This window comes from Salvelinus alpinus, chromosome 27, assembly GCF_045679555.1.
Source record: "Salvelinus alpinus chromosome 27, SLU_Salpinus.1, whole genome shotgun sequence".
In the NCBI taxonomy this organism is placed as follows: Eukaryota; Metazoa; Chordata; class Actinopteri; order Salmoniformes; family Salmonidae; genus Salvelinus; species Salvelinus alpinus.
The window spans coordinates 30007477-30034029 of record NC_092112.1 but is presented as its reverse complement, the minus strand read 5'-3'; the positions used below and the strand labels follow the sequence as shown (position 1 = coordinate 30034029).

Here is a 26553-nt window from a genome sequence, read left to right as displayed (position 1 = left end):
ATCTATTTTCTAACCCAAGACACAAAGCCATGATGGGAGTTCAGTCAACACAATTAGAAACTGGGGGAGCACATCAACATGTCCGCATGCAGCCGAAGCTCGTGCATCATATGATCTGTACTCTTATGAATCATTTTGTGATGTGTACCCAGACCTCATTTTCCTCTGTTTTCAGTAATGGAAATGTGAATGTGTCCGGATGGAGCTGATTAAGTTGCTTCTAGGAAGGAAGGCTCATGTGTATTTCTTAGAGAGGGCTTGTCATTAATCATTCAGCATGCAGCTGGTACCGTACATACTCTGACACCTCACTTTAACCACTCACCACGGACGGCAAATGTTTTATGGCCCAGTGTATTTACATTTCTAATGGCCACCTGGTTGTTGTACAGTATTAAAGCAGGATGGATGAAGAGAGGGAAGGAGTGTGCCTGACATTATCTTACTCATCTAAAGGGTGAAACATAAATATACCCTCTGTGATTCTGTTGGTATGAGGATATGTAAGCCAGGTGTGGTGCCGGACTAAGGACCAAGCGTCTTCATCTCTATGGCATCTCTCTCTCTCTCTCTCTCTCTCTGTCTCTCTCTCTGTCTCTCTCTCACTCTCTATCTCACTTTCTATCTCACGCTCTCTCTCTCTTTCACACTCTCTCTCTCTCTCTCACTCTCTCTCTGCGCTCTCTCCGCTCTCTCTCTCACTTTTATCTCTCTCTCTCTGTTTCTCACAGTCCTAATAAAGCTAGTTCACTTTTCCATGTGTTGGATGCACCACTATTGTACTGTAAGATACTACATATGCCCTACTGTGTTCAACTCATGTCATGACTCATGTTCTAGAGATGTCAAGGTTAGCGCAGCATCTTATTCATCACTGGCGGGGGAGAAGCTTAGACATGCATTTGATGCTTGTGCATGTAGGGGCTCAATCTAAGCATGTCAGTCATGGCTTGTACTACAAGTTTACTAAAGCCCAGTACTATGTCATTATTCATTTTCAATCACTTCATCTTGGGTTTAAAAATGTGAGTGGTCGTTTCAAGTGTACGCAATTAGCTTTCCCTAAAACAGCCCGTAATCTCCCCGTTATGCATCCTACTCCAGAAAGACAGGCACAACCATCCATGGAGACGACCGGTAGGAAAAGCCTTCTGTTCTGGTAGGCTCTAGCTGCTGTCATGGAAACTGCAGCTGTGCCATGGGGAGGGAGTGCAATGGGAGTGGATACAATAGGGGCCGGGCCATGTAACCATTCAGAAGGCCTTGTGATAAACATAAGCACTAAAAACTGCTATGTAACAGGTTAGGGGCTTCTGTGGTTTTACTTTTAAGAGTCTCTCTGGGCTTTCCAATTGGGTTCCTAAGTTGTTTTTTATGCTGCCTTTTTCATTATGCGAATCCCATTGTAATGGTTTGCTATGGTCAGAATGCCATTATATGACTATCCAACTGTCTCTCTCTGTCTTTCTCTCCACAACAGCTTGACATGATGTAAACGATGGGAAGACACAAAGGTAGAGGAAAATGAACTAAAAGAGGAGCCTTTCTTTAATTCTCCATCAAGACCAATCAAATGAACAGTTGATCTAATTGTTTAATCGAATATACTGTATTTACTTTTAGATACCTTTATGCAGCCTACAATGAGGATAGGTCTGTGCTGAACAGTTAAAATAGCAGATACCAAAGTCTAATTTTAACAGTCTTTGATCTCGATTGAAGTATGAAAGCTGATAGAGAAACTGAATTCCAATTTGACCAGCCTCGCCAAACAGATAAGGATCACAGGGGATGAAAACTAATGCCATTTCCCTCAGTCAATGAATCCCCATCCCTCTGTCCTCACACTATCTGATCTTCCTCACAGGGCAGCCTAATTAAAAATAAATATGAATATTCCGCTTGGTTATCTCTCTCTAGAAAGCTGCTGGTGACGTACTAACAAACATGCCAGCAGATTTTAATTTATTTAGTCAGTTCAGCAAATATATTTATTTCAATTACAGCCGTATCAAATCCAGTGCCAATTAACAAGATTTTGTTTAACTTAATTTGGTACACAGCACATGCCACTAGCAATTACAGGAAACACAAGGACAGGGTGTGTTAGATATGGCTCACTGACTCAAGAGGGGAAGAGATGTGTGACATCGCAGCAGCCCAACAGAGACCAGTCTAAATCTGGGCCTCGCAAAGATCAATCCCTCATACTAATAAAAATATAAACTAAGCCCAGCTCCTGTGAATGTGGCTACATGTATTTATTTTCTTTCAGTCGTGGGACTTGGAGACATCCCAGTTGACGTGATGGCCTTGCGGTGTTAAGGGAGTGTGAAGATGCTGTAGCCTGTTTAGTATAAACTGGCTGATGAGACAGCAATGCCAGCCAGGGCATGGGTCCAACCACAACAACAAGACTCAGACCAAACCTGAAGTGACACGCTAGTGACAGAGCTGCTGCTGCTGGGTGACGTGGGAACTGGGAATGTGTGTTGGCAGGTGGCAGTCTCAGTCTCAATGCTCATTACAGCCAGTCCTGACTGAGGGGAGGACAGCTCTTTTTCACTGGTGGAATCGACCACCCCATGACAATCTGGGCCAGCCAGGCACACAACGACATTACTGGGATGCCACAGATATGTCACATGGGAGACACATTTCTAATGTTACACACTCAGTGCCATTGAATCACCACACAGACAGTCTAAGGACGGACATGTCATAACTAGTACCCGGGCCAGAGAGCTCATGGAGTGTCACTTGCTTGACGGTCAATATCTGTGATCAATAACCATGGATACATGTATCTGTAATTAGACTAAGACAGACTGGGTGTAGCCTCCGTCTGGCTCTGGGGAAACAGATACTGAATAGAAAAATGATCAAATAATAACAGTGACTCAGTCAGTGAATGGCCCCGGCAAAGAACAGCGCAGTAGTTCTTTTAACAGGGTCCCGAGCCGCTCCTGTGTCCTCTCCTTTCAGATGTGCCTGATATGAAAGGGATCAGTGGGCCTGGGCTCCACATCCCTCATTAGGTTCAGTGAAGGATAGTGTGGAGATCAATGTTATGTTGATGCTACGTGGTGCATGCAGTGTGCCATTCCACTGAGAAACTGGAAATCATTACTATACAGATCCCATTACTCTTACTCCAGCTCCTCTAACTCCACGCTCCAGATACGGTACAGTGGCATCGGTACAAAGACAGATGGACCTATTGCCAGCCCAGCACCCCCTCTTGACAATTAGGAGATGAAGAAGAGTTGAAGATTAAGGAGGATTGTGAATAAGGGAAGGATTATAACCCAAATTGCTAAATACAGTGGCTTGCGAAAGTATTCACCCCCTTAGCATTTTTCATATTTTGTTGCCTTACAACCTGGAATAAAAATTTATTTTGGGGGGGTTGTATCATTTGATTTACACAACATGCCTACCACTTTGAAGATGTTAAATATTTTTATTTGTGAAACAAACAAGAAATAAGACTGAATACTTGAGCGTGCATAACTATTCACCCCCCCCCCCCCCCCCCAAAGTCATTACTTTGTAAAGCCACCTTTTGCAGCAATTGCAGCTGCAAGTCTCTTGGGGTATATGTCTATAAGCTTGGCACATCTAGTCACTGGGATTTTTGCCCATTCTTCAAGGCAAAACTGCTCCAGCTCCTTCAAGTTGGATGGGTTCTGTTGGTGTACAGCATACCACAGATTCTCAATTGGATTGAGGTCTGGACTTTGACTAGGCCATTCCAAGACATTTAAATGTTTCCCCTTAAACCACTCGAGTGTTGCTTTAGCAGTATGCTTAGGGTCATTGTCCTGCTGGAAGGTGAACCTCCGTCCAACCTCCGTCCAATTCTCAAATCTCTGGAAGACTGAAACAGGTTTCCCTCAAGAATTTTCCTTCCAAATTTTTGGGGAGTCTCCCACATGCCTTTTGGCGAACACCAAACGTGTTTGCATATTTTTTCCGTAAAGCCCAGCTCTGTGGAGTGTACGGCTTAAAGTGGTCCTATGGACAGATACTCCAATCTCTGCTGTGGAGCTTTGCAACTCCTTCAGGGTTATCTTTGGTCTCTTTGTTGCCTCTGATTAATGCCCTCCTTGCCTGGTCCGTGAGGTTTGGTGGGCGGCCCTCTCTTGGCAGGTTTGTTGTGGTGCCATTCTCTTTCCATTTTTTATAACAGATTTAATGGTGCTCCGTGGGATGTTTTATAACCTAACCCTGATCTGTACTTCTCTACAACTTTGTTCCTGACCTGTTTAGTGAGCTCCTTGGTCTTCATGATGCCGCTTGCTTGGTGGTTTCCCTTGTTTAGTGGTGTTGCAGACTCTGGGGCCTTTCAGTACAGGTGTATATATACTGAGATCATGTGACACTTACATTGCACGCAGGTGGACTTTATTTAACTAATTATGTGACTTTTGAAGGTAATTGGTTGCAAAGCAAAGGTTTTCCCCCCCCGTTTTTTTATTTTTTATTTATTTTTTGAAACAAGTAATTTTTTTCATTTCACTTCACCAATTTGGACTATTTTGTGTATGTCTATTACATGATATCCAAATAAAAATATATTTAAATTACAGGTTGCAATGCAATAAAATAGGAAAAACGCCAAGAGGGTTAAATACTTTTGCAAGGCACTGAATATAGTAAACAGCAGTGGTGCAATTACTGAGACTCTAGGGAGGAAGCATCTGACTGAGACTCAATGAATCCATCCTAATTGAGGTGAAGAGAGGGGAGTAGGCCTAATAGTTTGCTAATGAAATGTCTTTCTAAAGTACATTATGTATCATTTTCTTCAACATACATCTCACACATTTTTTTATAATTATGTCTTAAAAATATTGTTCTAATGATTACCCTTACAAAAATGAATTTGTTGTGGCAAATTTGCTGCAAACTAAATAGTGTGCAACAGAATGTTGCCAGAAGTTTGCAAATGTTTGCCACTCGTGGTGAATTTTTGCCAAACCTTTGTCAACAATAATATTTATTGCCACTAGTGGCAAAAAGTTTGCCAGAGTTTTTTTTCTGAAAGACAATTCTCTCAAGATTCAATTTGAACTTGTGGCAAACCTGTGGCTACAAGTTCAAACACCAGTAACCACTGATGACTAGTGATGGGCATTCCGGCTCTTTTCAGTGAACCGGCTCTTTTGGCTCCCAAATGTTTTGTATTTTTTCAAGTCAAACAGTTTGCGATAGTTTGACTATGATTGGTGTTAAAACAATTCTAATTAAATTATTAAATGAAATCATACTCTACCTTAACCACAATGTATTTAAAAAATGCATTAGTTTATTATGAAAAAAATGCTATTAAACATTTGCATTTAAAGTATAATTTTTTTATGTATATAAACAAAGTGCATATAAATCTAACCATTCAAAACTAATACAATCTGAACAGCATAATAGAATATTGCACCATATCAAAGAAAAATAAATAACAATTTGCAAAACTGCAGCATCCCACAAATTGAAATAACTGTAAAAAAGATGGATGCTATTACACATGTGCATTTAAAGTATAACGTTTTTTATGTATATAAACAAAGTGCATATAAATGTAACAATTCAAAAAGAATACAATCTGAACAACATAATAATAGAATATTGCACCATACCAAAGAAAAATAAATAACAATGTGCAAAACTGCAGCATCCCACTTAAAACATTAAACTGGTCCCTCTTTTCTCTCTCTTCTTTATTGCCATGTTATAACCAGCAGCACACAGCAATGCTGACCATATTTTGCTTTTATGAGAGATTTTCATTCAGAAATGCAAGCTGCCTCACTCTTCTCTCAGTAATTATTTGTCCCGTTTACGAGAAGACCCTCTCAGAGGGAACGGATGTGGCCACTATGTAGTCTCCCTGTCATGACTTTAGTGAGCCGTGGGTAGACAGAGGCCTTGTTCTTCCACCAGCTCAGAGGATCTGCAGAGGAGGAGGGGCTCCTCCAAATAGGATCGGACCTCCATTATGGCATCTGCTGAGGGATTCCTTCGTGCTGCATCGCAAGTTGCTCTCTCGTCAAACAGCAGACGTTTGTGGCACGACTGCTGGTACTTCTGCTCCATCTGCTCCCTCTTCTTCCTGTTGCCCTGGTGCCTGAGCCAGCTGACTGCTGTAGCTGTCCCTCCCTGCTGCTGAGGTTATTCTTTGAAGAGCCTCATCAATTGCTCTGGCATCACTGAAGGCTAACTTCTTAAACCTGGTGTCAAGTGCAGCGATTTCTGATAGCACGTGATTATATTCCATTCTGTGGAATTTTCTGACCATTGATAAACATAGGGTGTCCATCAACACTGTCACATTTGCTTCTCTCTGGCAGCTGGCTGTGATTCGCTGCAGACCCTTATACAGGAGTATCATTTTTGAGGCTGTCACATAGCTGAAAAGAGAGAACAGTAACTTATTAGTTCATGTTCATGTTTTGTCTACTGATACTACATTCTAATCTACTGCTCATATACATATATAATTACTGGATTAAATAATGATGTAGTAATAACTGCTTACTGTATCAGCTCAGGCATCCCCATCTGGCGTTGTGTAGACTTTAGTTTTTCAGCACCTACTGTGCTCCTGTGGAAGTATTCCACAGCTGCTTTCACTTTGTCCACAGTGGGCTTCATCACCTTCAAAGCATCTCTTACAATCAGGTTGATTGTGTGGGCAAGACATGGATGATGGGTCTATTTAAACATTTTCATGGCTTTGGCTATGTTAGCTGCACTGTCGCTAACACAGCAGACCACTTTTCCATCTACTTGCCATTCTCTGGCCACTCTCAACAGTTCCTCTGCCAGGTTCTCTGAGGTGTGTCTGTCACTGAACTCAAAGCAGTCCAGAAGACAGCTAGACATCAAAAAATCTTCAATGAAGTGACATGTAACTGACATGTAAGAAGTGGTTACCCTTGATGTCCAGCAGTCAGTGGTAAGGCAAACTGCAGAAGCTTTTTGGACTCTTTCCCGCACTGAAGCCTGTGCTCTTGTACAGTTGTGGAATAAGTCATTTTGAAAGGGTTTTCCTGCTTGGAATTGTGTACATTGGATTTGGACTATTGCTATAACATTCTAAAACCTATGTCCTCCACGATCGGAAATAGCTGGAAATTGGTGGCAATCATTTTAGCCAATGCAATATCAATTTGGCCTTCTTTTGCTACAGACATAGACTTTGGCATAAACTGGTCCATAGAAGACTGTGTTGCTGTGGGTAGTAGAGGATCAGTGTAGCAGATGTGTTGTTGCCTACTCTTACCACCTGGGGGTCCAGGATCCAGTTGCAGAGGGTGGTGTATAGTCCCTGGCTCCTTAGCTTAGTGATGAGCTTTGGGGGCACTATGTTGTTGAAAGCTGAGCTGTAATCAATGAACAGAATTCTCACATAGGTGTTCCTTTTGTGCAGGTGGGAAATGGCAGTGTGGAGTGCAATTGAGATTGCGTCATCTGTGGATCTGTTGGGGCGGTATTAGAGTGGGTCTAGGGTTTCTGGGATGATGGTGTTGATGTGAGCTATGACCAGGGTTATGGCTACAGATGTGAGTGCTACGGGGCTGTAATAATTTAGGCAGGTTACCTTGGTGTTCTTGGACACAGGGACTATGGTGGTCTGCTTGAAATATGTCGGTATTACAGACTCCGTCAGGGAGAGGTTGAAAATGTCAGTGAAGACACTTGCCAGCTGGTCCGCCCATGCTCTGAGTGCATGTTCATGCTGTGAGTACACTTACTAGCTAGCTATCATATCTTTGCACAATTAATGTGATAGGTAGCTAGCTAATTAATGATTTCCCTTAAATCTTATTTTCTTAGGTGAATACATTGCTCTCTTTATACCAATACACATGTCAATATGCTACTGTCATGGTTCAGTTAGCTAGCAGAGCAGCTAAGGTAGCTATAAAATTAGATGATTAAAAAAAACTTCCCTTTTGCAGTACCCTTTCCCTACCTGTGGTGTTGGAAGAGGCTGGGAGGAGGATGTATCAACACCCTGGAAATATGTTTGTGGTGTAATCACTCATAACACCTTTTTGTGATACATTTGTGTATTGTCTTCAAGATTGAGAAGGTAAGCAAATGCATGTATTCTCAAATGTAGCCCATACATTCATTCTTTGTAACAATTAGATCTTTAATTTCTTTAAACTAATAGCAGCTAGCTCATCTTGATCATGTTGTTCCTTCTCTCATTCTAGAAGCAATCAGTTACAAGGCAAAAATACAGATTGAGGCCTTCAATCAAACTGAGGACAGAGAAATGTGTCTGGCAGACTGAAAACTGTGAACGGTAAGTAACAAACGTTACGAATTATGAATGTTATAGTCATTCAGGTTATATAGGTTGTTCTGTCATAATTAGGTAGATAGCTAATGTTAGCTTGAGCTAGCTAGCCATTTTCTGTGCTAATATGGTTGGCTGTGGTAATGTCTAGTAGCTAGCTCATTACCCATGGCACAATGCTAATGACACTAGCTTACTGGAGTGTTGTCACGTTAAATACATAGCTAAATGTACGATTTTTGTCTACATTTAGATAGCTAGCTAACTATGCTTGTGTCTGTAATGGTAGCATAGCTAATTACCTTAGCTAGCTAAATCTGACACTTCTTTTGCGTCAGACCGAGGCTCTGCATCTGTCCTCGTGCTCCTAGACCATAGTGCTGCTTTTGATATCATCGATCACCACATTCTTTTGGAGAGATTGGAAACCCAAATTGGTCTACACGGACATGTTCTGGCCTGGTTTAGATCTTATCTGTCGGAAAGATATCAGTTTGTCTCTGTGAATGGTTTTGTCCTCTGACAAATCAACTGTACATTTCGGTGTTCCTCAAGGTTCCGTTTTAGGACCACTATTGTTTTCACTATATATTTTACCTCTTGGGGATGTCATTCGAAAACATAATGTTAACTTTCACTGCTATGCGGATGATACACAGCTGTACATTTCAATGAAACATGGTGAAGCCCCAAAATTGCCCTCGCTCGAAGCCTGTGTTTCAGACATAAGGAAGTGGATGGCTGCAAACTTTCTACTTTTAAACTCGGACAAAACAGAGATGCTTGTTCTAGGTCCCAAGAAACAAAGAGATCTTCTATTGACAATTCATCTTGATGGTTGTAAAGTCATCTCAAATAAAACTGTGAAGGACCTCGGCGTTACTCTGGACCCTGATCTCTCTTTTGACGAACATATCAAGACTGTTTCAAGGACAGCTTTTTTCCCATCTACGTAACATTACAAAAATCAGAAACTTTCTGTCCAAAAATTATGCAGAAAAATTAATCCATGCTTTTGTTACTTCTAGGTTAGACTACTGCAATGCTCTACTTTCCGGCTACCCGGATAAAGCACAAAATAAACTTCAGTTAGTGCTAAATACGGCTGCTAGAATCCTGACTAGAACCCAAAAATTTGATCATATTACTCCAGTACTAGCCTCCCTACACTGGCTTCCTGTTAAGACAAGGGCTGATTTCAAGGTTTTACTGCTAACCTACAAAGCATTACATGGGCTTGCTCCTACCTATCTTTCCGATTTGGTCCTGCCGTACATACCTACACGTACGCTACGGTCACAAGACGCAGGCCTCCTAATTGTCCCTAGAATTTCTAAGCAAACTGCTGGAGGCAGGGCTTTCTCCTATAGAGCTCCATTTTTATGGAATGGTCTGCCTACCCATGTGAGAGACGCAGACTCGGTCTCAACTTTTAAGTCTTTATTGAAGACTCATCTCTTCAGTAGGTCCTATGATTGAGTGTAGTCTGGCCCAGGAGTGTGAAGGTGAACGGAAAGGCTCTGGAGCAACGAACCGCCCTTGCTGTCTCTGCCTGGCCGGTTCCCCTCTCTCCACTGGGATTCTCTGCCTCTAACCCTATTACAGGGGCTGAGTCACTGGCTTACTGGTGCTCTTTCATGCCGTCCCTAGGAGGGGTGCGTCACTTGAGTGGGTTGAGTCACTGATGTGGTCTTCCTGTCTGGGTTGGCGCCCCCCCTTGGGTTGTGCCGTGTCGGAGATCTTTGTGGGCTATACTCGGCCTTGTCTCAGGATGGTAAGTTGGTGGTTGAAGATATCCCTCTAGTGGTGTGGGGGCTGTGCTTTGGCAAAGTGGATGAGGTTATATCCTTCCTGTTTGGCCCTGTTCGGGGGTATCATCGGATGGGGCCACAGTGTCTCCTGACCCCTCCTGTCTCAGCCTCCAGTATTTATGCTGCAGTAGTTTGTGTCGGGGGGCTAGGGTCAGTTTGTTATATCTGGAGTACTTCTCCTGTCTTATCCGGTGTCCTGTGTGAATTTAAGTATGCTCTCTCTAATTCTCTCTTTCTTTCTCTCTCTCGGAGGACATGAGCCCTAGGACCATGCCTCAGGACTACCTGGCATGATGACTCCTTGCTGTCCCCAGTCCACCTGGCTGTGCTGCTGCTCCAGTTTCAACTGTTCTGCCTGCGGCTATGGAACCCTGACCTGTTCACCGGACGTGCTACCTGTCCCAGACCTGCTGTTTTCAACTCTCTAGAGACAGCAGGAGCGGTAGAGATACTCTTAATGATCGGCTATGAAAAGCCAACTGACATAGACTCCTGAGGTGCTGACTTGCTGCACCCTCGACAACTACTGTGATTATTATTATTTGACCATGCTGGTCATTTATGAACATTTGAACATCTTGGCCATGTTCTGTTATAATCTCCACCCGGCACAGCCAGAAGAGGACTGGCCACCCCTCATAGCCTGGTTCCTCTCTAGGTTTCTTCCTAGGTTTTGGCCTTTCTAGGGAGTTTTTCCTAGCCACTGTGCTTCTACACCTGCATTGCTTGCTGTTTGGGGTTTTAGGCTGGGTTTCTGTACAGCACTTTGAGATATCAGCTGATGTAAGAAGGGCTATATAAATACATTTGATTTGATTTCTGGACTGCCGTTCACTGTTTCACTCGTTAGCTAACGTTGGCTAAGTTAGCTGGCTAGCTAAGTTACCATAGCTAGATTTAAGTTATTCCCCATCTGCGTTAATTTAGCCAAGCTATATGGCAGGCTTATCTCATGCTTGCATGGGGATTGATTGAGTTAGCTAGCGTTAATGTAGCTACTGGTTTTCAATGGTTTCTGTCAGTGGCAGCTTTATTCCTGTACTTAAATGCAGAGGTCAAGGCCAATGGACGGCTTTGTAAAGAGTATGATGAATGAGTGTAACATGGCCTCTTTGATTCCAAGGTTTGAGGGTAAGTAAAACTGAAATAAGGGGATAGTCTGGCCTTCATTTTATCATACTTGCTTTATTGGTAATTTGCACAAATATTCTGTCACAGTGACCAACCTGACACACAACACACATCACAGGCTGGGAAAAGCACATGGGCACTTAGGGGTAAAGTGCCTTACTCAAGGGCACAACAGCAGTAGGTAGTATACAGAGATATTGTAGCTGGTAATGGCTGCCGAATCACTCCCTGCAGATTTTCCCGCATGCAGCTAGGGGTTCGAACCGATAATCTGCCGGTAATCAGCCTGTCTTTCTAACCTCAAAGTTACTGCCGCCCCTGTTCATTTTGCTAAGTCATTCACTTCCTTGCCTTTGTTCAAACATTTGACCTGTCTTATCAACCCTTCACTCCTTAAAGTATGTCATTTAAAAATGTGGGTGAAACTATTCCGTAAAATGTCCCCCATAGTGGTTAAGCCTAGCATTTAAGAGCGTTGGGCCAGTAACCGAAAGGTTGCTGGTTCAAATCCCTGCGGCAGTAAGGTGGAAGAATCTGCTGTTCTGCCCCTTGAGCAGGCAGTTAACCCCCAACGACAACAACTGCTCCCCGGGTGCCGAAGACGTGGTTGTCGATTAAGGCAGCCCCCCCCAACCCCCATCTCTCTTATTCAGAGGGGTTGGGTTAAATGCGGAAGATCCATTTTGGTTAAATGCATTCAGTTGTGCAACTGACTAGGTACCCCCTTTCTCTTTTGCAGCGGATGAGATAGACCAGGAAACCACAGGAGGTTGGTGGGACCTTAATTTGGGAGGACGGGTTCATGGTAATGACTGGAGTGGAAGAATATGAAAGACTTACACGCAGTGAGTATTCTGTAAATGGCACTTTTTTCATACAAGAGGGAAGGTCCTCGGGACACAAGTGAATAGATAGGACTGTGGACACACCAAGCGACACATAATGCTTTAGCCGGGTCTTGCCAGGTACATGTTGAAAGCATTGTTTATTTTCAAAACTGATTGTTTTAATTTTTAATTGATTGAATACTTTGTGCTCGAGAGGACAGCCCAGATAACTGAGTGGTTGAAGAACAACCTTTAGCTAACAAACAAAGTTGCAGATTACATGAAGTAGACTGCGATCCAGTGGGCTCAGAGGACGAGACAGAATGGGGCCAAGACAGTCTAAATAGTTTGAGAGTATTCGCGTCTGCTGGATACTCCAGGCACGGTGGGTTTAATTGTTTACAAAAGCATTAGACTTGAATATGATTCTGTTTGCTGTGATTTACTAGCCTGGCTGAGGCGACCCACGGGTCTCAGCGTAGGGAGAGGAGGCTGTTTGTTAATGCGCTCATAAATTGTGCGACAGGGTTTGATTGGTTCTCTCAAATGTTTTTTTTTCCTTGGTTTGAGACCTCACATTGTTTGGATTTGAATATCCAACCATTGTAATACAAGGGGGCAGCGTTCGGGTTTGAGTCTGGCTGTACGTGTGGGTATTTGAGTGAGAAAGACACAGAGGAGAGCCAACCAGTAAAAGCACAGCCCCCTTCATTATTGTCGCATTGAGACGAAAACATCAAAGAGCCATTCCAGACAGAAGTCAGGAGGACTTTGAAAGTTAGGTGTTAGCCAGACTAATGATGAACTGCAATGAAAAAGTAATTGCTTCGATGCCTCGGGGAAACTCACTGAGAACTGGATCGCTGTCTTCAAGGACAAAAAACATTGCAGGCCCAAGATCTTCTCTTTGAAGTGCAGGTATAGTTAGAAATGACCCTGCTGGTGGTGCCTCAGATTCTCATTCATTTTTAGCCTGAAACAATCAAGTTATTCACTAAACATTCTTCTCTCCAGATACACAAGGTGACATCGCTTTAAGACTTCTGCAAGTGCTCCTTCCATCACCAGTCTGTAAGTCTGGCAGAAAGACATTCCGACCCACCTTCAAAGAGACCAGAACGTCCTTCATTGACTTGCGGCCTGTACGTTTAAATAGTGGATAGGCATAGGGAGATAGATGGTGAAATTAGATGATAGCATTTGTAAACCTTGACTGAAAGGAACAGCATTGCAAAATCGGTTAAATGCACACTCCAAGACATTGTTGTGTAATTGAACCTATGAGCCTAAGCCCCAAATGAATGGAAGATGTAGGCATCAAACAGGGATTGGGTGTTTATATTGATGTTGAAGTGTAAATGGCTAAATAGTATACAATAATAAATGGTGTGAGATGGCATTGTCAGTGTGTCTCCAAGCTATGCACAAGTCCTCATATTCTAAAATCCAATGATTTCTTTCTAACAGGATGGGACCAACATGGTTGATTAACTGCACCAGGCAGAGGTGACCAGATCCTACCCATTTGTGTTAGCTCTTGGGGATAATTGTCTCTGCTCACAGGTGTTTACAGTCATTAGTGGACAGGCATTGGAGCAAGGTACATTGCTTGGGGCACTGGATGTGTGTTTCAAGTCCTATTATGTGTTTGATATCAACTTTTATACAGACCACAGTATATCAGGAACAGAATCCCCCGCAGTTAGACTGTTAAGAGCAGGGGTGGAAGTACAGTCCGGCACGGTACGGTGTCCAGTAAAATAAATATTGTGGGTATACTGTACCGGTAAAACGTGAGCCTATCACAATGAATACAACATGCCCAAAAAACTAAAGGCCCTTAGGCCATTATTTAACATTAATGCACGTCAGCCGCATGAAACATTAGTGAATTGACTGGAAACCGGGTGGTATACGCTCCAAATTGAGTTGTGGTTTGAGGAGAACACTTACATTTTGTCAAGGCGGAGATGAGTGGCAGAGATGCTCTCGACAAGGCAGAGATGAGTGGCCGAGACCGAGGCGCGCGTGGATAACAGTGGATGCATCAATTCAGGCTACAAGTGTAGGCCTAATGACAATCGCAGAACTTCATTACACTACACGTAAGTGTTTTGTAACAGATGTCTCTTTCCATTCATCAAATTGCGGGTGCACAGTTCACTGTTGAGGTTTGGATGGTAAAATCATTTCGAGTGAAGGAATGTGCGCGAGTAGCCTGCAGGAGCGGCTTTGAGTGATTGTTTGACAGTCAGATGAAAACGTCATGACTGGTTGTGTTAATGCCACTTTAAAAGGTAGAGGCGCCGTCTCCATAAGGCTATGGGAAGCTAAGGTTTCCCTGAAATAAACTGAATTGCTAAAATGATATAGCCTAATTAGCTTACTCTTGTCAATACAGAAATAAATACAATCATTCAAAATAGGCTACTACACCAGAAAGCATGATTTGGCCACAGAGCATCATTAGCTTCTTTAAAAAAACTGGATTGTTTTAAATCCCATAGCCTACAGTCAGATGGGCCAGTGGCGGTTCTAGCTTGTATGGCTCCCTGTGCGAACTCCCCCGCCAAAATAAAAATAAAAATCACCCTTCTGCACTAACTGTAATTTTTATTCAGACATTTGGAACAACACAAATTAATAATCATAACAAAGACGAATAGAAACAAAATGTACTATATAAATACAAATAAAAGTTAGAATCAAATTATTACACTATTTCCCTATTGCTAACAAAAAACACAAATAAAACTAAATTGCACGAATCCTATATCACACAAATACACAACTAGAATAACACACTTATAAAGAAGAGACATCTCTAGTGATGGTGCGGTCTTCCTCGCTTGGGGCCATGGATTGTAGAACCCTTGTTTTCAGAGGTAGGATCATGGACACAGACGGTGCAGTTTCAGTGCTCAATAGGGTTGTAACTGTTGATGGGTTTTAGCACCTGGAGGACCTCCTCTGCCACTTTCACGTCATCAGACAAGGTGACGGTCTTTATATTTTTTCAGGGTCTTGTCTGTCAGTGCAGAGTATACAGCTGCCTGCTGCTCAAGATAGCGCTCCTACATGTGGAGTTCCATCTTGTTGTGACATGGTGTATGAGCTTGTGGGTCGGTAGCTGTAACATTTCTTGCTTGGTCTTAAGCACATGAGCGGCTGTTGTGCTTCGGTGGAAAAAGAAAACCACCTTCCTGATCCTCCCAAGGAGGCGGTCCATCTGGTTCACTGAGATTCCCCTTTGGGATGCTAAATGGATCACTTGTGCAAAGCAAGCTATCTGTGGCCCCAGTCCACTGCATTTACTTGGTTCTTGGCATTATCTGTGGTGATTGGGAAATTGCTATTGCTATATAGCTTCCACTCTGCTACTGCTCCTAGCAGTACCTGCGCCAGATTTCTGCCTGTGTGACTCTCATAGAGGGGGAGTGTCTGTAGCACCGGACTTCACATCTCCCACTCCTCTGTGGTGTATTGAGTCGTCAGTCACGTAGCTTTCCGTTGCCCTGGAAGTCCACCCATCTGTGGTGAGTGCAACATAGGATGTCTTGGATAATTGGTCGACAATTTTGACCTTTTCCTGTTCATAAAGATCTGGCACGATCTTCATACTGAAGTGGGTGAGCGAGGGGATTTCGTAGCAGTGCTCAGCACTTACACCATATTTTTAAACCCTTTGTTTTCCACAACAGAGTATGGCCTCATGTCTGCAGCGATAAACATCCCAATAGATTTGGTGATGGCTTTAGCCCAATCTGATTCTGCAGCAAAGGGCTTAAATGCCGCGGTGAGAAGTTGTCTCTTGGCTGAGTTGGCTCCCGTCACTGACACACCAGGGTGATGACGCTTTAAATGTGTGGCCATGCTCCATGTATTTCCATGATCATACGGCTTTCTTGTGGCACAATGCTTACGCACCGTAATGGTGTTGTCCACCACCCTTCTTCCGTCATTATATTTGACAGGGAAGCCAAAATGCTCCCATAGATGAGACAAATGAAGCAGGAGCCTTTTCCAGTTCTTCAGATCCTCCACTAGCCATGTCTGTCACTGCTCTTTTTTATTCATTGCAACGCGAGCAGGATTGATTCATTGGGATTCAACATGCCCCGTTCACGTGAACAGTACACACAACTGATTAAAAAAAAAAATCAAGTCAACCTTCAGGCTTCAGAGTAAAACACAGCACATATCTGTCTTGTCTTTATCTTTTCACTGCAACTCTGCATCGAGATTTAGGGAATTATTACTTTATAAAGTAACAGCGGCAGTAAAACTGTATTGCACAATATGACAGTTAAACTTTGCAAATGATCCGCGGTTCACATGCGTGCCGAACCATGGGGGGTGATCAAGGATCAAGGATTAACTACTGTCCGTTACACCACTAATGGCAAGCTCTTTGCCATCCAAGTCTGAGTGTTCTTTATAGTGCAGTGTCACACTAAGGGCCTCACATTGTTCTGTCAGCTCCTCATTAGAGAGACGTTGGAAGGTTGACAACACTCCAAACTTCTCTCTCACATTTTCCAATGTGGAAAATCTTTCCTGAAGGGCTGAGGTTGCAGCATCAACAACGACATTGAAAAATGTCACCTCCAACTTCTTCAGTGCATCACTCAAAGGCTCATCAAATGATTTGTATAAAAAGTGCCGCTTTGTGGACCTCAGCCTTTGTTGTAGAACGGCCTCTACATTCATACCCTCGCAAATATCCTTGGCTGACGTTTGTGCAGTCATAAAGCCTGTCGCCCTGTATTTGCTGAGACCTCTCTCTGTCTTTCTGAGAAGACTGACTGCAACATCCACATGCATGCTGGGAGACTGCATCAGCTTGATCACATGTTGGATCTGCCTCAAGATGTCATACCACACCACTGTACAGATGCTGAAGCAGTATGATCCCACCTCCTCTGACAAGGACTGGGCCTCAATCTTTATCACAGGGTCTTTGGTTTGATCCCTCACCTCAATCAGTGCCTCTCTCACCGCTGCTGTCTGATACCTCAGTGGCTCGACACTCTTGACTTTACTCTCCCACCTTGTCTCAGTCCACATCTTCAAAGTGATGTCCACATGTTTTTTTTCAGGATGGCCCATCGCTGTGTGGAGGCTGAGAACAAGGTGTACAGTTTGTGTAAGATGCCAAAGTAACCTGTGGCATCGACAGCTTTTGGTGGCAGCAGCCACAACCAGGTTCAATGTGTGAGCCCCACATGGCACAAATAGAACTCTTGGATTAATTTCCAGGAGTCTGGTCTGGACACCTTTTTGTTTTTGCCTCTCATGTGACCCATTATGGACCCATTATCATAAGACTGTCCTCTGCAGTCCTTAATGAATTTTTAGCTCTAATCTTTTGAGAATCAGGGATGCCAAATGTTGGCCCGCGGACTCTGCCTCCAGAAACCCCATAAAATGTTCCTTTGTGGGGCTCCTCCTTCAGTGACAATTCTAATCACACTGTTCAGTGTGGCTGACATCTGAGGTGCAATCTAGAATGATAGAGAATAATTTTGCCAGCTTGATGTCACTCACCATTATTGAAGTGACCTTGCTGCTCAACAAATCAATGAGTTAATTCTATATTTGGTGGCCAAGGTAGCTGGTGGTGTGACTCGAGGTCCCTTTTTGAACACGGTTATGGTGCTCTTTCATGACTGGATCAGATTGTGCCATCAGTTCAACCTCTGAGGAAATGTCCATTTGACGGAGAGGACAGTATTTCTGTGTCCCCTTAGTGCCAGATTTCTAATTGCCAGAGACTGCACAATAGCAGTCAGACATGTCAACACCTCTGTCCATCTTATCCTCTCAGCCTCCATAAGTGCCATCTCATGCTTATTAATTGTTTCCCCTTTTTTGATCCTCATTGCCAGTTCTTTCCATGTTTTCATGCAGTTTTGGTTTTCTGGACTGCTGTCGTGGAGTCAGCAAAGAACTTGCAGGTTTCCAGTCTGTCAGTCCAGAGTTTGCTAAATAAATGTTCTTCTTAAAGTTTGCAGCAGAAGAGGCTGTTTCTTTCAGAATACACCAACCAACTTTCTAGGGATTTTTTTCACCACTCACCAAGGTCTTCCTGAAATACTGGTGGAGGCAACTTCTTCCATCACTCTCATTCCTTGGGAAAACAAAGTGAGGTGGTACCTCACTTGGTCCTTTGCAAACTAGTTGTGTCCGAATTCTGTCAGTCAAAACTGAAGGCCAGTCAGCAGGGTCTGTAGACAGTGGTTCATCCTCAGCAGCAGGATTTTGGTGGGGATGCCCCTACAGGCATTTCTAATGGAGAGCACATGGGTATTAGTTTACACACGTTATTCACAGCATTCATCGTGGTGGAACATCCCACATACATAATAAAATCATCATTGTCACCTACAATATGGAAACGTACAACTTTGCAAAAGGGAAATTATTATTATTTTTTGTTATGCAGGGATGCACACATGTGCGTGTACCCACACACACACACATGCGCACAAACACACTCAGGCAACATTTGTGAAGACACCTGTGTGGCTGAGGAGGTGGATGGTTCCTCCTCCTGAGGCTCCAAGATAATTTCTGAAGAAGCCTGTGTGGCTGAGGAGGTAGATGGCTTCTCTTCCTGGCCAGTGTGGCTGAGGAGGTAGATGGCTTCTCTTCCTGGCCAGTGTGGCTGAGGAGGTAGATGGCTTCTCTTCCTGGCCAGTGCCAGAGGGTGCTCCAAAATATTTCAGAAGTGCCCCTGAATTTGCATTGGAATACAGTATATGAGTCTGACACCCTAAATCCATTTGTTGCACAATTAAATATGCATGTCATTATGTACAATTTATCAAACTTTCAGAATAGGAACCAAATGAATCATACAACCTCCTTGGCTAATTCTAGGCATAAGACCCCCCCAAAAGACGTGATATATCACAAAAGATACAAGATATCAGCATAATATATACGTCTTAAGTTAACCTACAGCATTGGAAATTCCCCTTACTGAGCTCAGGACCTAGTCAATACAAACACACAAAACCTTTGTCACCTTAATGAAAGTCAACCAAATCAATGGTGTGCTAGTTAGGTTGTAATCGTTTTGCTGCAGGTTACACACATTATCATGATGAAACTGTGTGAAATTATATCCAATGTTGTGTAAGCTAGTTGGACAGAAAATTTAATATACTCGCCCTATGTGTAATAGCATAGCAAGCAACAGACTAACAAACATAAGTGTTATACTAGCCTACTTCATTACATGCATAATATTATACTCATAAAGAGATGACATGGCTGCATACCTTTATCTTTTGCGTTTCTCCTCTTCTTTCCTCTTTTTCCTAAACTGGGCACCTGATGGCTTAGACCTTTTCTTATCCATTTGTGTTGATTTGGCACTCGAGCATCAATACATTACCCATCCCCCCAACACTGTCAACCAAGAGTCAAAACTAAACCAATTCACCTTGGTGGTGTGCAGACAGGTTTTATATTATTCTTAACGATTTCATACAAACCAGAAAAAAATACAACAATATGTCTGTGAAACTATATATTCACAGTATTATGAATGAATTGTGGTTTATTAGGTAGCATTTCATAGTGTGACTGATTTTACTAATTGTATTAGTACTGTACAAAGCTAGAGGTGTGCTATTTGATAGATTCCCCTGCTCCCCCTATCTTGGGCTTCCAGTGGGGAGACCTGAGGTCAACCTACCCCCGCGCCCCAAGGTTAATTGACCCACAGTCCCACACGGTGACATATCATTGACGTGACGTTCAAATGAGTGATAGAAAACCGATAGGGCAAATGTCACCATTACAATTTCTTTATGTGGGCACCCCATGCCGCCCCCGGCAAGATGCCGCCCTGGGCTGCTGCCCATACCTAAATCCGCCACTGAGATGGGCCCACAATTTGGGACTGCACGTACTTCAAATACCAACAAGATGATTGTTGAATTGTGACTGTCAGTGAAAAGCATAGAGACCCAGCCAGGCATATCGCAGTATTTAAAAATACAATCACAGAAAATCTGATTGGAAAGCAAACGGCTATTGCTGTGAAGAGATGACAATGAAAAGACTCCAATCTGTCTTTTCGCTATCAAAATTCTTTATTGAGTAAACAGTAGCCTATTTTATTGGCACCAGCGGAGAACATCGGCCATATCCCTGGTGAATGTGCATATTCAATCTCTTTATCATTGGGTCAGTGCCACTTCTATTTGTTTTGTACAATAATTTCCTCCTCCAGGTTAGATGGTCGTCATTTTCTATTTGTGTCTCCACTTTTCGTAGGCCGTTTATATGGATCAGACATCGTTTTCATTGATCTTGTCAGTGTCAGCAGAGTAGCCTACCCTGTCATTTTTGTAGTATGAAGAGAAAAAAAAGTGTCCCGTACCGGTAAGAAATTAAACCATTGATTGTGAACATGTATTTTTTTCCACTGAACAATAGTGGATAAGCATCTGCTCTTGTACGTAGTGTGAGAAGTGACAGGAGGAAGCGCAGCCTTCCGGCTGATGTGTTTGTGTTCCTGTGATTTAACAGATCATTGAATGGATGAGCCATGAGTGTCTCTCTGATTCAGAGGGGTTGGGTTAAATGCAGAATGCATTCAGTTGTGCAACTGACTAGGTATCCCCTTTGTTTTAATATCTTTAAACATTTGTATATTGGTATTTCCAATATATTGGAAATATATTGGTATTTCCGGGTTGGAGCGAGCGGTCGCACTTCGCACTTTGGTCCGCAGGTAGTATAACTTTTCATTACATTTCATTATAGTACAACGGTTTAATTTGTCTAATCTTAGCAATTTCTTCTTAGCTAGCTACATAGCCGTCTTTGTATCAAAGATAATTGCGTAATTATCGTATTTCGTCGTCCTAACGCAGTCTACACTGCTATCTGCCATCTGCCCAGCAGCTAGCCAGCTAGCAAACGTCCACCGTCTACCGAATAGCAGCACTTTGGTCCGCAGGTAGTATAACTTTTCATTACATTTCATTACATTTCATTATAGTACAACGGTTTAATTTGTCTAATCTTAGCAATTTCTTCTTAGCTAGCTACATAGCCGTCTTTGTATCAAAGATAATTGCGTAATTATCGTATTTCGTCGTCCTAACGCAGTCTACACTGCTATCTGCCATCTGCCCAGCAGCTAGCCAGCTAGCAAACGTCCACCGTCTACCGAATAGCAGCACTGTAGCAACTATTACACCCAACTGAACGACTTGATTAGTGTAGTGTTAGCTAGCTACATAGTTGTCTTTGCTGTCTTCGTATCCAAGATAATTGTGTAGTTTAGAGTGTGTAGTTTTAGAGTGATTATCTTAATTTACCGAGGCTAGCTAGCCAGCTATCTGTCGTCCTTAACGTAGGAGACACTGCTAGCTAGCCAACAGCTAGCCAACGTCTACCGAATAGAACTTCTGCACTCAACAACCCGGTCGCATTCCGCTTCGCTCCACAGGTAGTATCACATTTTCATTTCATTTCATTACAGTACAACGGTTTGATTTGTTTGATCGTAGCTAGCTACATAGCTAGCTACATAGCCGTCTTTGTATCAAAGATAATTGTGTAGTCTAGAGCGATTTTCTAGGTTAGCTAGCCAGCTATTGTCGTTCTCTTAACGCAACGTAACGTAATCAACACTGCTAGCTAGCCAGCTAGCCCCCGAATAGCAGCACTGTAGATACTATTACACTCAACGGAACGACTTGATTAGTGTAGTGTCAACAACGCAGCCACTGCCAGCTAGCCTACAAAGTCAACAACTGCCAGCTAGCCTACAAAGTCAACAACGCAGCCACTGCCAGCTAGCCTACTTCAGCAGTACTGTATCATCTTAATCATTTTAGTCAATAAGATTCTTGCTACGTAAGCTTAACTTTCTGAACATTCGAGACGCGTAGTCCACTTGCCACTCCAATCTCCTTTGCATTAGCGTAGTCTCTTCTGTAGCCTGTCAACTATGTGTCTGTCTATCCCTGTTCTCTCCTCTCTGCACAGACCATACAAACGCTCCACACCGCGTGGCATCGGCCACCCTAATCTGGTGGTCCCAGCGCGCACGACCCACGTGGAGTTCCAGGTCTCCGGTAGCCTCTGGAACTGCCGATCTGCGGCCAACAAGGCAGAGTTCATCTCAGCCTATGCCTCCCTCCAGTCCCTCGACTTCCTGGCACTGACGGAAACATGGATCACCACAGATAACACTGCTACTCCTACTGCTCTCTCTTCGTCCGCCCACGTGTTCTCGCACACCCCGAGAGCTTCTGGTCAGCGGGGTGGTGGCACCGGGATCCTCATCTCTCCCAAGTGGTCATTCTCTCTTTCTCCCCTTACCCATCTGTCTATCGCCTCCTTTGAATTCCATGCTGTCACAGTTACCAGCCCTTTCAAGCTTAACATCCTTATCATTTATCGCCCTCCAGGTTCCCTCGGAGAGTTCATCAATGAGCTCGATGCCTTGATTAGCTCCTTTCCTGAGGACGGCTCACCTCTCACAGTTCTGGGCGACTTTAACCTCCCCACGTCTACCTTTGACTCATTCCTCTCTGCCTCCTTCTTTCCACTCCTCTCCTCTTTTGACCTCACCCTCTCACCTTCCCCCCCTACTCACAAGGCAGGCAATACGCTCGACCTCATCTTTACTAGATGCTGTTCTTCCACTAACCTCACTGCAACTCCCCTCCAAGTCTCCGACCACTACCTTGTATCCTTTTCCCTCTCGCTCTCATCCAACACTTCCCACACTGCCCCTACTCGGATGGTATCGCGCCGTCCCAACCTTCGCTCTCTCTCCCCCGCTACCCTCTCCTCTTCCATCCTATCATCTCTTCCCTCTGCTCAAACCTTCTCCAACCTATCTCCTGATTCTGCCTCCTCAACCCTCCTCTCCTCCCTTTCTGCATCCTTTGACTCTCTATGTCCCCTATCCTCCAGGCCGGCTCGGTCCTCCCCTCCCGCTCCGTGGCTCGACGACTCATTGCGAGCTCACAGAACAGGGCTCCGGGCAGCCGAGCGGAAATGGAGGAAAACTCGCCTCCCTGCGGACCTGGCATCCTTTCACTCCCTCCTCTCTACATTTTCCTCTTCTGTCTCTGCTGCTAAAGCCACTTTCTACCACTCTAAATTCCAAGCATCTGCCTCTAACCCCAGGAAGCTCTTTGATTAACATATATAATGACATTTTTTGTTCAAGCTGGGCTGAAGCACATTCCTCTACCCTTTCATCCTATCACAAATATCTATTTTAAATAGAAATGTTACATTTTGGAAATTGTGAAAAGTGCTTTATAAGTAATGACAGTCATTAGTCCATGTCCTTAGTAGCGTGACCTTCAAACGTAATATTTTACACTTGTTATCTGTGTAACAATGTTTTGACTCTGCCCAAATATAGAACGTTATATGTATGTGTGTGCTGTCACCTAAGATACTGTAGCTGAAGTGTGTCAGTGAATGAAGATCTATGGATTTGCTCTGGCACAGTCTGACAGACAGATCTGTGTTGATACCACTTAGGACAGTGTAACACGCACACATGCTTTGTTTTTATCAGATTGCAATCTGAGTGTGAACATCAAGTCCAGCTGAGGCTTTAGTCTGATGTTTGGACTGTTTTGTTCATGAAATAATATACATACATTTTAAGATTTCATAAGATATGATTGATTGTTATCTTATGAAATAACACATACTTAGACAATAGGGCTTTGTTTCAATGTGCTATTTAAAATATGTATATATTATTGTACATTGAGGACAATTCTCTGACGTGATGTATTTTCTGAAATGCAGGCAAAACAAATGAATGATTTAAAATTCAACACTGTACCTTGATTGTATGTAGGAAATGGAGGGGGTGGGATGGTAGGGAAATCAAAAGTGTGTAAGCAAAATAAAGTAATTGCTTTCAGTGTCCTGATTTTGTTTGTTTTGTGTTTTCTGATTGTTTCAGTGCATACATTCAACAAGCTTTGGACAAAGGACTTCCACCGGGCTGCCATCTCAAGTTCACTAAAAAGGCAATAATTCTGAACTGGGTTTGTTTTTGTTTTTAATTCAGAACATTTTGTTAATTATCTTTTAAACTTCCATTGGTTGAAATCTATTGCTCAGTTATCACTTGGCTCATGTAAATAATTATGTAGTTGCCCCTTTAAACATCCTAAGGTCAACATCCCCATAGTTTTCACATTTCTCTCATGTAAATGTTGTAGCTACATAAAAACATTAAACTATTTATTTGAGAAATATCCAGTCTTTGCTCTTTTCTTCATTATCATGCTGATGATTAAAAGTTGTATTGGACAAATGTTTAGTATATTTACCACATTTAATGTTTTAGTTTTTTTCTCAGAGAACTAAGTTATGTGATTTGGTTCATGAAGATAAAACATTGAAATGTTGTTAGCACACAGTAACCAAAACCGGATCTAATTTGCATATTCAACGGAGTTTGCAGCAAATTTGCTAAATGTTCTCCACAAGTTTCCCAGAATTGTTTGCCAGTATTTCGCAAGTTACAACAGTTTGCCACAAAACTAATTTAAAATGTTAAAGTATGAGCATGCAGCAAATTTGTGACAAACTGGCCAAAGGTTTGCCACAACTGTTGCCATAAGCCTGCTTTTTGGGGGGTTTGTATCACTAATGTGTATTTTGCTTTGTTTAAAGCTATAACCTCTCTTGCATCACTGGCAAAGGAGGGAACGTCTCACCAGGGGACTGGTTCGCACCATGCTGTCCAAACTCCTGAGGTTGTAAACTTTTACCAAAAGAGACACTTCTATCAGTTTTACTGTCTCGTTTTCAAAAAATGTTTCGGCTACTCCTAGCGCAAACATTACAACAACGCCACATGCATCAGGGGTGTAATCATTACGCCGATTCTGTTGCTACAAAACGTTTTGCAACAGAAATCGTTAACTCCAAACGGAAAACGCAAACGAGAGTTTCTATTGGACAAATTCTGGTAAGTCCCTCCCCGTTTCGTTCCGTTTGCTCTATTTGCATCCATTTGTTCTTAAACGGTAAACGGTGATGAATACACCCCAGGCGAGCGTAATGGTAAAATACAGTGATAATAAAAACGAAGTTCTGATGACAACAAAACGTTTACAAAAATGATGCAAGTATCACATTCTAAACAGTGCCATATGTGATATCACATTCTAAACAGTGCCATATGTGCCCACTGTACGTTTTCGACAGTGTTACTACAACACATGATGTGATTAAAAAGTAGCAACATCAAAGTGTAAACTCACCTAAACCAGGTACAAAAGTGTTGAGAAATAGGCATAACACAGCTACTGGGAATGGCATGTATGGAATAGCTGCACGCAAAGGTCCTTTCTTCTCTCTTACTTGGACCACAACTCCACTGGTCGAAGAAGTAACTCCCTTCTCATTCATTTCGGTGTCTTTTTGGTCCATGTTGAGCGTAAACAGGCAAAGTGTGAACTATTTATTACTGTTTATTCTCTATCTGTCAAAGACTCCCTTCCGCAACACAGGATGAGCAAACCTCTCCAAAAATGACCAACTGCATGAAGTGGACTGTGTGCACGTAAGCGGCGCGCAAGCACTTGTGATGGGTAGTTCGCAAACGAAAGGCTCTTTTTAAACGGCTCTTTTTGTTGGGAAACGAATCGCATCTGTGAAGGAGCCGTTCATTTGACTCACTGATTTGCATACTGCTACTGCTGCCTTTTGAGCGCGAGACATTACATGTATATATTATAAAAAACATTATCTGAAGATGGTAAATCCTCACTGCGGGAGCAAAAAGTAATGTTTTTGCAAGCGATTTCATTTCGTCATGTACATTTTTTATTTTAACTCACATTTCACAATCTGACATAACGGTATGCAACTTTTTAGCCTTTACATTAGAATGTTTATATTTTTCATAATTTTTTAAAGCACTGTGCTACTGAACAAAGAGGCGTTCATAAGGTAAACGGAGCCAAAAGATCCGGCTCACTAAAAAGACTGGGAATGCCCATCACTAACAAGCACTGAGCATCTGCTCCCTTGCACAGTTCAACTATTTATTTATTTTTATTTAACCTTTGTTTAACTCAGCAAGTCAGTTAAGAACAAATTCTAATTTACAATGACGGCCTACCAAAAGGCAAAATGCCTCCTGCGTGGATGGGGGCTGGGATTAAAATATTTATATAAATATAGGACAAAACACACATCCCGACAAGAGAGACAACACAACACTACATAAAGAGAGACCGAAGACAATTAGGCTGGTCTCATAGACTAAACGTATCATAGTAAACAACAGACACGACACTCAAGTTAGCATGATATGTTACCTTTGGTATTGTTACATAAGATAGAAGGTTACTTGAAATGCCCACACCAGTAGAAATCCACTTGTTTGAGCTGAAAGACTATGGCCAGAGCTTACCCATGATGTTGCACAATGATTTAAGTCAATAAGTTA

The 26553-nt window shown here is 42.8% G+C and overlaps 1 protein-coding gene across 1 annotated transcript in view; it reads right to left on the bottom strand.

The window, feature by feature from the left end:
• stum (stum, mechanosensory transduction mediator homolog) overlaps nucleotides 1-25712 on the bottom strand; it is a 38917-nt gene extending 13205 nt beyond the window's left edge. The window contains exon 1 of the mRNA XM_071370189.1: nucleotides 25361-25712. Coding sequence (XP_071226290.1) covers nucleotides 25361-25529 — 169 coding nt within the window. The 5' untranslated portion in view covers nucleotides 25530-25712. The remainder of the gene's footprint in view (nucleotides 1-25360) is intronic.
• Nucleotides 25713-26553: the final 841 nt, after the last annotated feature.